Raw genomic sequence first — 13,389 nt, forward strand, 5'->3', positions numbered from 1 at the left:
CGAATCCTGCTGCCATACATACGGCCTACCATTGGCTACCCTTGTTATCCAGGGCTTGACTACAGTTAGCAACTCCACGAACAAAGCCCGAATTCCAATGCCAGGGTTCTTCAACACCTGTTCCTGCAGATTTGCGAGGAATTCTGCTGTACGAACGCAATCAGATCGTCTGCTAGGGATCTTTCTTCTTGCTACATCCTCGTAGTCACCATTGCAAGTCTCTAGTTCATGCCTGATTGTTTTTACTGTATTCAGGGAGCATTGGGCAGCAGTCGTAATATCCTTATTTTGATGGCGGGCACGAATCATCATGATACAAGTTATTCTCTTCCATGATTCAGGTGGGTTCCAGCTATCCATCCTTTCTGACATCTTGTATATGAATGAAGAAGGGTCCAAACTTTTAAATGAAGAGAAGTGTGTGTTAATACATGTAACTTATGGAAAAATATAATTAATTATAAATATGTCAAATTTATCCCGAACACCCTGTATATATTTTGCCAAGAAAATCTTATGAACAGAGGCTTAAGTTATTGATATGGTGTGGAAGATGGGACACCCAGGTTGGAAGGCATTGAAATGGCTACTGGGGAAGGGCAGAGAGGAACTTCCAATGAAGTTAATAAGAATGATGTAGCTGGATCAAAGCCATCTGGAAGTTTAACTTCTGAAACAGTTAATCTCAGAAGAAAACACTGCAGCTTTACTGATTTACATAAAATAGAGACATGGAATGTAAGAAGCACGTATCAAGGAAAACTGGAACTAGTAAGTAAAGAAAGAAAGAAAGAAATGGAAGAACTTGAGTTAAGATTTTAGTAATCAGTGAACTGAGATGGGCAGGAATGGGCCACTTTGATGCCGATGAGTTCCTGATGTATTACTCTGGACATGAAATCTTCAAAAAAATGGAGTACCATTCATAGAAGAGAATACCGAAAATACATTTTTGGTTACAATTTTCTCTTGATATTAGGATTGGAATGCAAAAGTGGGAGAAAAAGAACAAAGAGCATCACTGTAAAATTTGAATGATGAATGAGGCAGGAGAAAGGATGTTGGAGTTTCGTGTCAAAAACAGCTGCTTTATTGCAAACACTTGTTTTCAACAACATAAAAGAATATTATAAACATGGACTTCACCTAATGGTAAATACAGAAATCAGATTACATTGTTGGTTGCCAGCAGAAGATATCATTAATAATTAATTTTTTTTTAATCAAATTATTAGAACAATATTTCACCTAGGCATCTTCACAAGCACAACAATATGAACTAGAGTTTATTCTATCCATGTATGTAGGCAAGCTAGCAGAAAGGTAAATAAAGACTGACTAAAAAAAAAATAGGATCCTTAATCCTATCTGACATCCTTTATAGGTGCATTGATGGGAACTTGCTCATTCTGCTGTAAGTCTTAAGATAATTGACCACCAGATTTTAAGTAAGGTGAGGCAGCCACATTTATGTCGGTTCTGAGAATGTTGTAGTGTTGTGACGGTTCCTGGAAAGGTCTCTCAGATATGTATCTACTTCTGTATAATAAGGAGGTTTTGTTCAATGGATCTGGTTATTGTTCACGTCAATGGCATGCCTGCCAAGCCCAGAATAGCTATAGTGTAGCTAATGGACACAGTTTTCCTAGATAAATTTAGTCAAATATTAGCTATTTTTCCTGTTTGTTCAAAACTATGTCAATTTGCAAAAGCAAGGAATGCAGTAGATGTTAGGGTGATCTAGATAAAAAAGAGGATTTTTTTTTTTTTGGTGAGTTGGTAAGGATGGCTAATTTTTGATATATGATTTAAAAGGAGGTCTTCATGTTGTATATTTTTAATACATGTTTTAATACTAATAATACATGAAGTTTTTCTTTAATGCTCAAGATGGAAAGCATGGCAATAGATTTTTTGTGAACTGTGTTTCAAGGAAGACTGGGTTTGGGAGATGAACAGAGTTCTGTTGATTTTGCAAAGGAAAAGCTATTGACTAAAAAAAAATGCATCCTAAATGTGAATTGTCCAATATAGTCCAAGTAGATCGTTCTAAGTACATAGAATTATGTACTTAGAAAATTAGAAAGGGAAAGTGATGATGTGATTGACAATGGATGTACCTACAAGTGTTAGGGAGGTTTTCTGTAGACAGAAATGATAATGATCTGCTGTGCAGTCTAATGACCAGAGTGCAAATTTCTTTTTTCAATGGTGACAAAGATTCTAGAGTGTTGGCTGTTAAGATATAATAAAAATAGTTTCAACATATCCAAAACAACAGGGCCCAAATGGAGAATATGTTGTCAGCAAAGCAATATTGCAGTTTTGAGTGGAGCAAAGTTTAACTGTCCCCCCCTTTTTTAAGAGCTCTATGAAAATATGGGTGTGGAGGGGGGGGATGTTCCCATAGGTGTGCCTTCTGTGGTTGTAGGCTTTTTTGCTGCAAAGAATATATCGTAAAAGTGAATAAGACAGATATGGCTGAGGAAGAGCATCTAAATAAGTTCTGAGGTGAATTAGTTAATAGGAAAGGCTATATTGAAACTTATCTTTCAGAATTATGTCTGACAAGCAGGATTTGAAGTGCTCAGATTTTCTTACCATTTCACCACATCATGCTATCTTACCATTACTGTCAGTTGCATTCTCTTACATACTAGTTTTGTATGTTTCTGTGAGATGAAAAATCCTGTCTATGTGAAACCAGTTAACTAATTTTTAGCTGAAAAGACCTTATAAAGGGTCCCTGTATCCTAGACAGAAATCAAACCTAGGTCGTTTCAGCTACAAGGTATTGTAGTTGCCATTACTACAGTTTTTATAACTGTCATTAATGACTGAACTAAACTACAGAAAGTTTGTTTGTTTTTTAACAGAAAAAAAAAATTAACCATTTATACACAGTCCTATAGATATACAATTTTTATTCGCCTAAGTTTTCTTCAACAACTCAACTAAAACCAAAGTTGAAATAGTTCTTTCACTTCCCTAATATGCTACCAGGTATTTTAAACCAAAATTTTGATTGCATTTTTATTACTTTTTTTTTTCACTTGATTCAGTTAATTTCTTAAAACTTTTTGTTGAACATCTTTCTTAAGTTTGATGTAAAAAATCTTTAAAATGATTTTAACTCTCCCATTTGAGATGTCACAGGGGATAACCATAACATTTACATTAAATTCAAATCATTTCTTAAATTAAAAACTTACTTTTATCACCAGCAATGGAAATTTCCAAAAGAGAATTTAAGACACTCTGTTGTTCAGTAAGCATATGACTCAGGAGATACATTTCACTTTCAAGATCTAAATGAGTCAAGGAAAATATAAATTTCAGATTGCTTATAACTCTTACTGTTATTACAGGTTCTCAAGTGAGGAGCCTTATGTCTAATAGTCCTATGGCACAAAGATTAAATATTAAATAGCCAGTACCAAACATGTTAGGATTGATTGATGTTGAGTTTTATGGTGCAAGGACAGCAGAGGTCATACTGTTCCAGAACACAGGTTACAGTAGTACACAGGGTATTGATAGATAAATAATTACAAGGAGATAAATTAGTGAATAATAAAAAATATATGTACAAAGTTATAAGAAGATAAATACTTGTGCATAGTCAGCATAAGAGACTGTCAAACAGTATCTCAAGAAAGTATAAGCTGATCTAGCAGCTGCAATGTCATTTCCCATAATTCCGATGCGACTGGGAATCCAACACAACCGAACATGAAAATTAAGGGTCTTTGCAAGTATTTTGTACAAGAGTTGAAGCACCTCAACAAACAGGATCCATGGCAAGCTTGCACCCCCATCCTCTATCTCTCACTTTGTCAACTACAGATGTCTCATGCACCCTCATCTGTTTATCTTCAATCGTTCAATGAACACTTTGGATACTTTGGATGCACACAACAAATACTTTTTCAATGGATACTACCTCCAATTTTACTGTGGAAGGGTCTGGTGGATTGTCTTTAGGTGATAACCTTGACATAATTTTTTTCACAAGTGTGTTCTCATAGAATGGAACTATTTTCGATTGATGCACTCAACAGAGAAACAGTCAAAATCATTAAGTTCAGGTATAGTGAAATTATCAAATGGTGGAATAGATATACAAGTTTGAGTTGATGTTGACATTTTTTGATTTGTTACCTTCTTAGCATAAGAGGATCTCAGAGCAGATGTGGTGGCAGTGGTTAACTTTCTTTTTGGATCCTAATATGATATGTTTGGTTCTGTTTTTATTTTTTGTATTTCTTTCTCATCTTTCCAGTTTTGACATGCACAGGAGTACGCTTGATGATCTCCCTGATAGTTTACACATCTATATTTCTTGGCAGAACAAGATTAGTTATCATGCCCTTTACAACCACATCAGGTACAGGTAGCAGAGCCACAACAGGCAATTTGGGCATGTCTGTATTTCTGGCATTTGAAGCATCTTAGTTGGTTATGGCTGTACAGTCTAACAGGACAATTGAGATACCTTGCTTTAACAGATGCTGGAGGCTTAGGAGTATCAAAGGTAAGGATGATGTTTCTGGTTGGAACCAGGTGACCATACCTATGGATGTCACCTGGTTCAGGATGTGTCTCATACCTGCCACCACCTGATCTTTCATTTCTGAGCATATCTCCTCATCGAACATCTAGGAGATCCCATTCTGAGATGACTTCTCTACAGGAATTGAGTGTTTTATGGGGTATAACTGTTATTGGTATTCTGCCCATTGATGTAGCTCTGGGTAGTTTTTCAAATTGTTGTTTCTACAAGGACATCACTACAACATAGTTTCTTAGCTCTTTTGAGAGAACCAGACAGTCCTTTTAGACCCTTTTGAATGAAGAGTGACATTTTCCCTATTGGCTTTTCACCTGGATGACTAAAAAAAAAATGATTACATTTGTTATTTAAAATAAAGAGTCAATAGGCTTCAATTCAGCGATGTAAACATTATTTAAATTAAGGGGATATTAAATCCCACATTGTTTCAAAACCGAATATGAAACTCAAAGATCAGAATCAAAGAGTTTCATGCCAAATATAGTAACTATAAAAATATCGGCGACTACTAGTGTAAGCCAAGGCATGTAGTCCAAGTACGTAGTACAAACTAGGGCAACTCGTAGCAAAGGTGGGGAAAGTTCTGATCGCTATTCTTAGTATTTTCCATAATGTAAAACCCATCTCCTAGGAGATGTGTGATGTTATACATCATGGTGAGAGGTCACTACCCAGACCGGTTTCAATCTTTATTGAGATCTCATCAGTGAGCAGCTAGACCAAAGTAATACTAAGGGTATAGTGAAAAGAACTTATATACTCTGCTATATGAGTTGTCAAAAGGTGCACCTATAAATTATTTAAAATAAAGATCCAATAAGCTTCATTTTGGCGACGTAAACATTATTTAAAATAAGGGGATATTAAATCCCACATTGTTTCAAAACCGAATATGAAACTCAAAGATCGGAATCAAACAGTTTAATGCCGAATATAGTAACCATAAAAATATTGGCGACTACTAGCGTAAGCTAAGGCACGTAGTCCAAGTACATAGTACAAACTAGGGCAACTCGTAGCAAAGCTGGGGAAAGTTCTGATCGCTATTCTTAGTACCAATGTAATATCCCCTTAATTTAAATAATGTTTACATCGCTGAAATGAAGCCTATTGGCTCTTTATTTTAAATAATTTATGGGTGCACCTTTTTGACAACTCGTATAGCAGAGTATATAAGTTCTTTTCGCTATACCTTAGTATTACTTTGGTCTAGCTACTCACTGATGAGATCTCAATAAAGATCGAAACCAGTCTGGGTAGTGACCTCCCACCATAATGTATAACATCATACATCTCCTAGGAGATGGGTTTTACATTATGGAAAATACTAAGAATAACGATCAGAACTTTCCCCACCTTTGCTATGAGTTGCCCTAGTTTGTACTACGTACTTGGACTATGTGCCTTGGCTTACGCTAGTAGTTGCCGATATTTTTATAGTTACTATATTTGGCATGAAACTCTTTGATTCCGATCTTTGAGTTTCATATTCGGTTTTGAAACAATGTGGGATTTAATATCCCCTTAATTTAAATAATGATTACATTTTTACTGGTATCACATCTTTTGTTTCTTTTTATGTTATCGAAAGGTGTATCAATGGTATCGTTACTTGGTTGGGACTTTGTTAGGGCCTCTGAAACAATTGAAGATGAAGGATTCATGCTCAAGAGTTTTTTGTTCAGTGCCAGAGCTCTCCACCCACCACAAAGCCACACATGGATGTCCACTATCCAGCAAACAATGACTGCACTCAAGAGTGGAATGCAAGGTTATCCCGGATGCTATACGAGCTCCACAGCAAGTCTTGGACCTTATCCCTGAACCATGGGATTTACTATAACACCCTTGATCCTTGCAGGCAAACCTACTAGCCGATTGATCCTGGTCAGGCCATCCAGGACTGCCGTCTTGTCAAAGCAGAGGCCACAGTAGTGCATAACAACCAAGACCCCCCCCCTTTACCGATGTCCAAGGGTCACACTGCAAGGCAAATACAGCAGCACGGGATCCCAGTGATAGTAGTCTGGAAGATAAGATAATGAAAAAAAACTCAAGGATAATACATGAAGAAAAGCAAAGAAAAAGAGGAAGAATGAAAAGGGCCAGTACCATCACTGGGAGGTTCTCTTCATCATGAACAGGTGCCTCACATGGAGGGGCCAAACATGTAGGAAATTGGCACATTAAGCAAATAGGAAAACAGGAATAGCAGCCTTCATACAGCCAAATTTAAAAAAAAAAAAAAACATTGAAGAGGAACCTTAAAGGCTGCAATCTGATGATACATAAAAGAAATAGGGAATATTATAAACTGATCTAAGGCAACCTCAATGTGTCGAGGGTTGTATTCTGAAACGTTCTCTCGTCTCTTTCTCAAAATGAAGTTTCGATTCGTGCTCTGTAGCACAACGAGGAAAAACAGAACATTGTGCACTTCAACAGAAAAGACTGGAATTTAATTCTCATCATGACAGGAAGATATAAGATCATATATTTATATGAACTTTTAATTGAAAGTGATTAGCCAATCTCAAACAGAGATTAGGTTGTTGTTTTTTTCCCCTCTTGGAAACTCGTTTTTCATTGCATGTAAAGGCAAATCGGTCAGTCAGAGTAGGTGTGCAATTACAGACAAAAAAAAAATACTATTAGTATGCAGTAGATGACACTGTGTGTAGATGATGGATAGTAGTGAAGTATACAGATAGTGGCAGTGTGTGTGTACATGGAGGATTAAGCAGTGTGGATAGCGAGTTGAGTGGACTGCAATCCTGTGATGAGTCCTTGTAATAATAATTCAATATCTGGCTATAAAATAAAGATGGATTTATAATATCTCTTATTTGACAAAAAAAATATATTTCTACACTGAAAAGTAACAGTTATATAAATGATTCAATTATGAAATTACAGCATGTTTGTTACTCCAGCTGTATTCAAGGAGTAAATTCTTGTGATAATTCCTATTATTCACACAAAATAATATACAGTGCTATTCTGGTTGGCAAAGTGGACAGTATCTCTACTTTCAACCTACAAAGCTGCAGAGTCTGGCTTGTGTACTCATTTGTAAATGTCATTACATAGCAAACAATCAATGCCTGGTGTGAGATTAACAAGCTTACTGAACACGTGAAATGTCCTGAAAAAGTATGTTTGGTTTCTTGAGCAAGCTAAAAATGCAAACCAAAACTGCATATCCTGTTGTGGATGACACTGTTAAGAAATTATTAACACACACACACACACAAAACATGTAATTTCATCTTAGACACTGTCTTCAATTCAGAATTCCCTCTTCATCAGATATTGTTTAATTTTAGGAAGCAACAGTAATTAAATATGAGAGTTAAACCTGAATATAAAAAATGAAAGATCACAATTATCCTAATGAAACAGACATTAAGATTATTTTCTTCAAACTACATAGAGGTATATGCTTAAACAATAATATGAAAAAACATTGCACTTATGTGAAGTTCTTCACAGGACAAAACATGAGATAGAACTGTGGAAGAAACACCAGGTAAACAATACTGGCAGAGAAGAAAAGAAGGAAGATGTGCAAGGGAAGAGAAAGCAGACTATGAAAGGCAAAAGAGGAAGGATAATGAAAGTTTTATAGGGAAGACTATGATAACAGGAATGCTTGAGGATAACATGACAAAACTGTTTCCCTAGGAGTCAGAGATTAAGGATATTAATAAGTTCTGAAAGAGATGATTATACAAATGATCTGGCAAGTGACAAGTGTGGCATGTGAGAAGATATGGAGTTGACAAGCAAATAAGAAGAGTGAGAGAGATTTTCATTTCTTTCATATTCTGCTTTCTCTCCCCTTGCATCTCACTCTTCTTTTGCTTCTGTGTCAGACCATCTGCCAGGTGTTTCTCCAACCACTCAATTTCACAGTTTGTTCTGTTGAGAACTTCACATAAGTGTGTTATCCTTTCCATTACCATCTGGTTATTCTCTTTATTTTTCACAGTTTCCATATGTGCCACTAAGTAATAAGGCTGAAGCATGAAAACCAAAGTGAGCCTTAAGTCCTAAAGAGTGTCCACTATTTAGGACTTAAGGAATTTTTTAGGCTAAAATGGGTGTCCTTAGCTGAAGTATGAAGGATGAGAACTTCCCAAATTTGGGGAAGTTTCATGCAACCAATTTGGGAAGCTCTCATTCTCCATGCAGCCAAACAACAAAGATATCTCTTATAGGCCCACTAAGGAGCACTACTTAGGACTTGAGGCTTACTTTCAGTTCCAATGCTTCAGCCTCATTATTTAGTGTAGTGTCCGTATGTGCAATATCATATCGTTCTGTGCTCCCTGATGTTGGCAATTGGACTTTGCCAAAATACAAAATATCAACAAATTTATTGTAGTTAATATTAGTCTACATCGTAATTTCTTTAAAAAAATACAGTTAAGAATGAGAGAGCGTAAAGACTGAGTCTACTAGTACAGTATAATAAAGGTGAGTTGAAAAGAATGGCCACGAGTGCTAATGAATTGATGCATAGGTTATGCAGGAGAAATGGTGTGCAGTCTATGGATGTGTGGAATAAATTCAATATATAAAAGAATTCATAACATATAATACATGCCATATGAGAATGATAGTTTGTATTTAAACTATTTGGAGTTAGGTGTCTTGCAAAATTGCCAGGTAAAATTCAGAAATGCAGAGGCAGGAAAACTTGAGTAGAGAACAATGCTCAGCAGAGAGAGAACGTGAGTGAGGCATTCTTTAGACAAATGAAAGAATGATGCCGAATATAATTTCTCAGGTTCAAAATTTAGTGGTATAATCAACACAAGGTATGAGGAATGCTAGAAGCATCCTGAATAAGGGTGGAAAAACCATCCAACACTGGTTAGTTCAATTTGGCCAAACAGTGGTGAGATTTGGTTCACAGAGAATGACCAAGCCATAAGGTTTTTTGGAGAGGACAGAGAAAACAAGATGGGGAGAATTATTATTATCACCATCAAATCTCCATGAGATCAGGACACATCGCTGGAGGTCCCACTCTCACAGTGGGAGCTCATCATACTTTGACTTAAATGCATTCCCTCTCTGCACTCACCACATTTTTCAGGCAATGTATTCCAATTCCCCACCACTCTCCGTGCAAAAAATCTACTTCTCATCCTCTCGATCACAACCTCCTTATACAGCTTCCCTTATACAGATGACCTCTTGTTCTTCTATAAAAAATCTTATACATTCTATAAAAAATTTATTATTTTTTATAGACATTATATAAAAAATCTCAACATTAATCTGATAATTACTCTTTACCAACTTTGTCTCGATCATGTCTCCCCTCCCCTTTCCTTCTATCCACTAGGCTCTACAATTTGTATTCTCTGAATCTGTCCTCATACTTCATATCACAGAGACCAGAAACCAACTTAGTCAATCATCTCTGAACCCTCTCCAACAACTCATCATCCTTTAGAAAAAGCAGACAACCAAATCTGTGCATGGTAATCCATATACAGCCTGATCAAAGCCTTGTACAATGGAACCATAATATCCTTACTTCTACATATCAGTGTTCTCCACATTATTCCCATAATCTGCTATGTCGTTTCCTCTACCTCCTCTAAGATATCCCCACCAATCCTATACTCTATATCCCATCTTTGTTTCCCAAATTTTAAACCTTACACTTTGCTACATTACACTGACATCCCCACATACTCATCCACTCAGACAGTCTATTCAAGTCCTCTTGCAAGGCTACAACATCTGCTCTACTTCAAATAACTCTTCCAAACTTTGCATGATCTGCAAACAACTGTATATCACCGTGTAAGCCCCTTCCAATGTCATTCACATACAAAATAAACAACAATGGACCAAAAACAGACCCTTGAGGCACATCATCAGTAACTTTCCTCTTCTGGGATATCACCCCCCACTTCCATACAAAAATTTACTCAACCAGCATTCCATAACACCCTTTCAAAATTATAGACTACCACGTCGCCTCTCTTTCTCTCATTTACTATTGTCTGAAGTCCACATACTTTTAATCTGTCCTCATAATTTATATTCTTTAATCCCAACATCAACTTTATATATGAACACTTTCCAGAGTTTCTTTAACCCCTCAGAACACAGGAGACCAAATCTGTGCCTGGTCATCCAGATCTAAAATGACTTCTTTTATCCTACATCAATGTTCTTACCAACTTCTCTAAAATCTTCACCACCCACAACAATACCAATGATGCTAGTTAGAGACATCAGTTTTCTGCACTACCTTTGAACAATGGGACTGCCAATACATTATTTCCATTCCTGTGGGATAATTCCTTACAACAGGATTTCCCAAACTGTATTCTGCAGAACACCAGTGTTCCATGGAAGGTGAGTAAGTATTCAGCGAGAAGTTCTCCTGGAATTTGTCATTTTAGTTTTCTAAGCATTTTTCATGAATAAATATTTTATAGTGGAAATATTCTAAGGAACAAATCTGAAAATAAACCCCAACTCAACATCACCAGAGTTAAAGATCGGTACTATCAACGTAAGAAGCCTGAATGGCAAAGAAATGGAGCTAGCTGAGGAATTAGATAAGTACCAGATCGACATAATAGGGGTGACTGAAACAAAAAAGACCAAAACTGGTGAGATCTTTCTGAGCAATAAATACAAAATGTTATATTCAGGCAATGACAATCAAGGAAAAGAAGGAGTAAACATAGTATTCAACACAAAATACGAGGCTAATCTTCTTGAATGGCAGTCAGTCTCAAGTAGAGTAATGTAGGCAAATATGAGAATGGGGAACTGGACAATGAGACTTATTTGTGCCTATGGTCCCACAGAAGGTTCTACTAAGGTAGAAGTGGAGGAATTTTTTGAGGCTTTAGAAAAAGCAGCTGACACAATGAAAAATGAAAAGTTTTGGTCTTTGTTGAGGATCTAAATAGCAGAGTAGGAAATGATTGTGAGACATACAAAAATATTTTGGGAAAATTTGGAGAAAAGAGCAAAGCTAATAATAATGGCAAATATCTGTTGGATTTCTGCTCAGGACATGGAATGGTTATTACTAACACCATGTTCCAACATAAAAATGTGCACAAATTCACATGGAGAGAAGAGGCTAGGAATAAGAAAAGTCTCATTGACTATGTTATTGTTGATAATGATGTTTTCTCCCTGGTGAAGGACACCAGAGTGTACAGAGGATTTGAAATTGGAAGTGATCACTATTTAGTCTTGAGCAGGATAAAATTGAATTTCATATTGAAAAGAATAACATGTAAGAAAGTTTTAAAGCGAATAAAAGTTGAGCAGCTCTCAGATGTGAACTGTAGACTAAAATACACAAAGATTATTGAAGAAAAAACGAAAGAGTTTGAGAACAGGAATCAAACCTTGGAGATTCATTGGCAAACTCTGAAGAAAACATTGATTGATTCTGCCAGAGAGGCATGTGGTGAGGTTGTTTGTAAGGATAAAAAAATCAGAACTCCCTGGTGAACACAGGAGGTTAAAGAGGCAGTGAAGGAAAAGAAGAAAGCATATCAAAAGTTCCTGTCAAATAAGTCAGCTTGTGCTCTTAGAGAATATAGAGACAAATGCAAGAATGCTAAACACTGTGTAAAACTAGCTAAACAAAAGTCATGGGAGGACTTTGGCAAGAATATAGAAAATAAATATCACGAAGGTGGCAAAATATTCTGGAGGTTGTTGAAGAAGCTTAAGAATGGAGGAAGGAGTGCTATAAAAGGAATTAGAGATGATAAAGGTGACATGAAAACAGGAGAAAAAGATATCCTTGAAGTGTGGAGTAATTACTTTGAAAAACTGCTAAATGAAACAAGCAGTGATGACAGCACAGTTGTAATAAACACTGACCAGGCATGCAGTCAGGAATACATATCCATACTTGAAGTAGAAAAAGCCATCAAAGGCTTGAAATGTGGAAAGGCAGCAGGAGTAGATGATATTCGACCAGAAATGCTGAAGTATGGTGGTATAAGAGTCTTACAGTGGTTGCACTGCATAGTTCAGAAAGCCTGGACAGAGGGACAAATTCCCGATGATTGGAGTAGAGCTCTCATAGTACCCACATATAAAAAGGGAAATAAAACTACATGTGAGAATTACAGAGGTATTTCCCTATTGAGTGTTCCTGGCAAGATCTATGCAAGTATACTTGAGAAACGGTTGAGAAGAATTGTGGAAGAAAAGCTTGGTGAAGAACAAGCTGGATTCAGGCCAAATAGAGGCTGTCAGGATCAGATCTTCAATTTATGACAAATAGTCGAGAAAGCATGGGAATATAACAAAGATCTGTATTTAAGTTTTGTCGATCTGGAAAAGGCATATGACAAGGTGCCAAGAGAGAAGCTATTCAATACGCTGCAGTTATATGATGTCAATGGGACATTATATCAAGCAATACTTAGTCTTTATTTGAGTTGTAAGTCAGCAGTTAGAATTGAAGGAAGTACAGGAAGATGGTTTAATGTTAAATCTGGTGTGAGACAAGGATGTACATTATCCCTTCTGTTATTCATTATCTATATGGATTGCATTATGAAGGAAAGTGGTATTAAACATGATATCGAAATTAGAGATGTTAATGTCAGCTCTTTGCTTTATGCGGATGATGTTATACTTCTAAATAAATCTGCTACAAGTCTGCAATATTCTCTGACTAAATTGAATAGCTCTTGTAATAGATATGGTATGAAGGTCAGCAATAAAAAGACAAAGACAATGAAAATAGGCAGAATCAGTGAAAATGTCAACTGTGTTGTGAATGGAGAACCTGTGGAACAAGT

General features: G+C 36.4%; 1 protein-coding gene across 1 annotated transcript in view; it reads right to left on the minus strand.

Moving 5' to 3' along the window:
• Exo84 (exocyst complex component Exo84) overlaps positions 1-13,389 on the minus strand; it is a 230,949-nt gene that overhangs the window by 190,630 nt on the left and 26,930 nt on the right. The window contains exon 3 of the mRNA XM_090391515.1: positions 3,213-3,308. Within this exon, the coding sequence (XP_090247641.1) occupies positions 3,213-3,308 (96 nt within the window). The remainder of the gene's footprint in view (positions 1-3,212; positions 3,309-13,389) is intronic.

This window comes from Typopeltis vanoorti, chromosome 4, assembly GCF_054136105.1.
Source record: "Typopeltis vanoorti isolate ZY-2024b chromosome 4, IOZ_Tvanoo_1.0, whole genome shotgun sequence".
Lineage (NCBI taxonomy): Eukaryota > Metazoa > Arthropoda > Arachnida > Uropygi > Thelyphonidae > Typopeltis > Typopeltis vanoorti.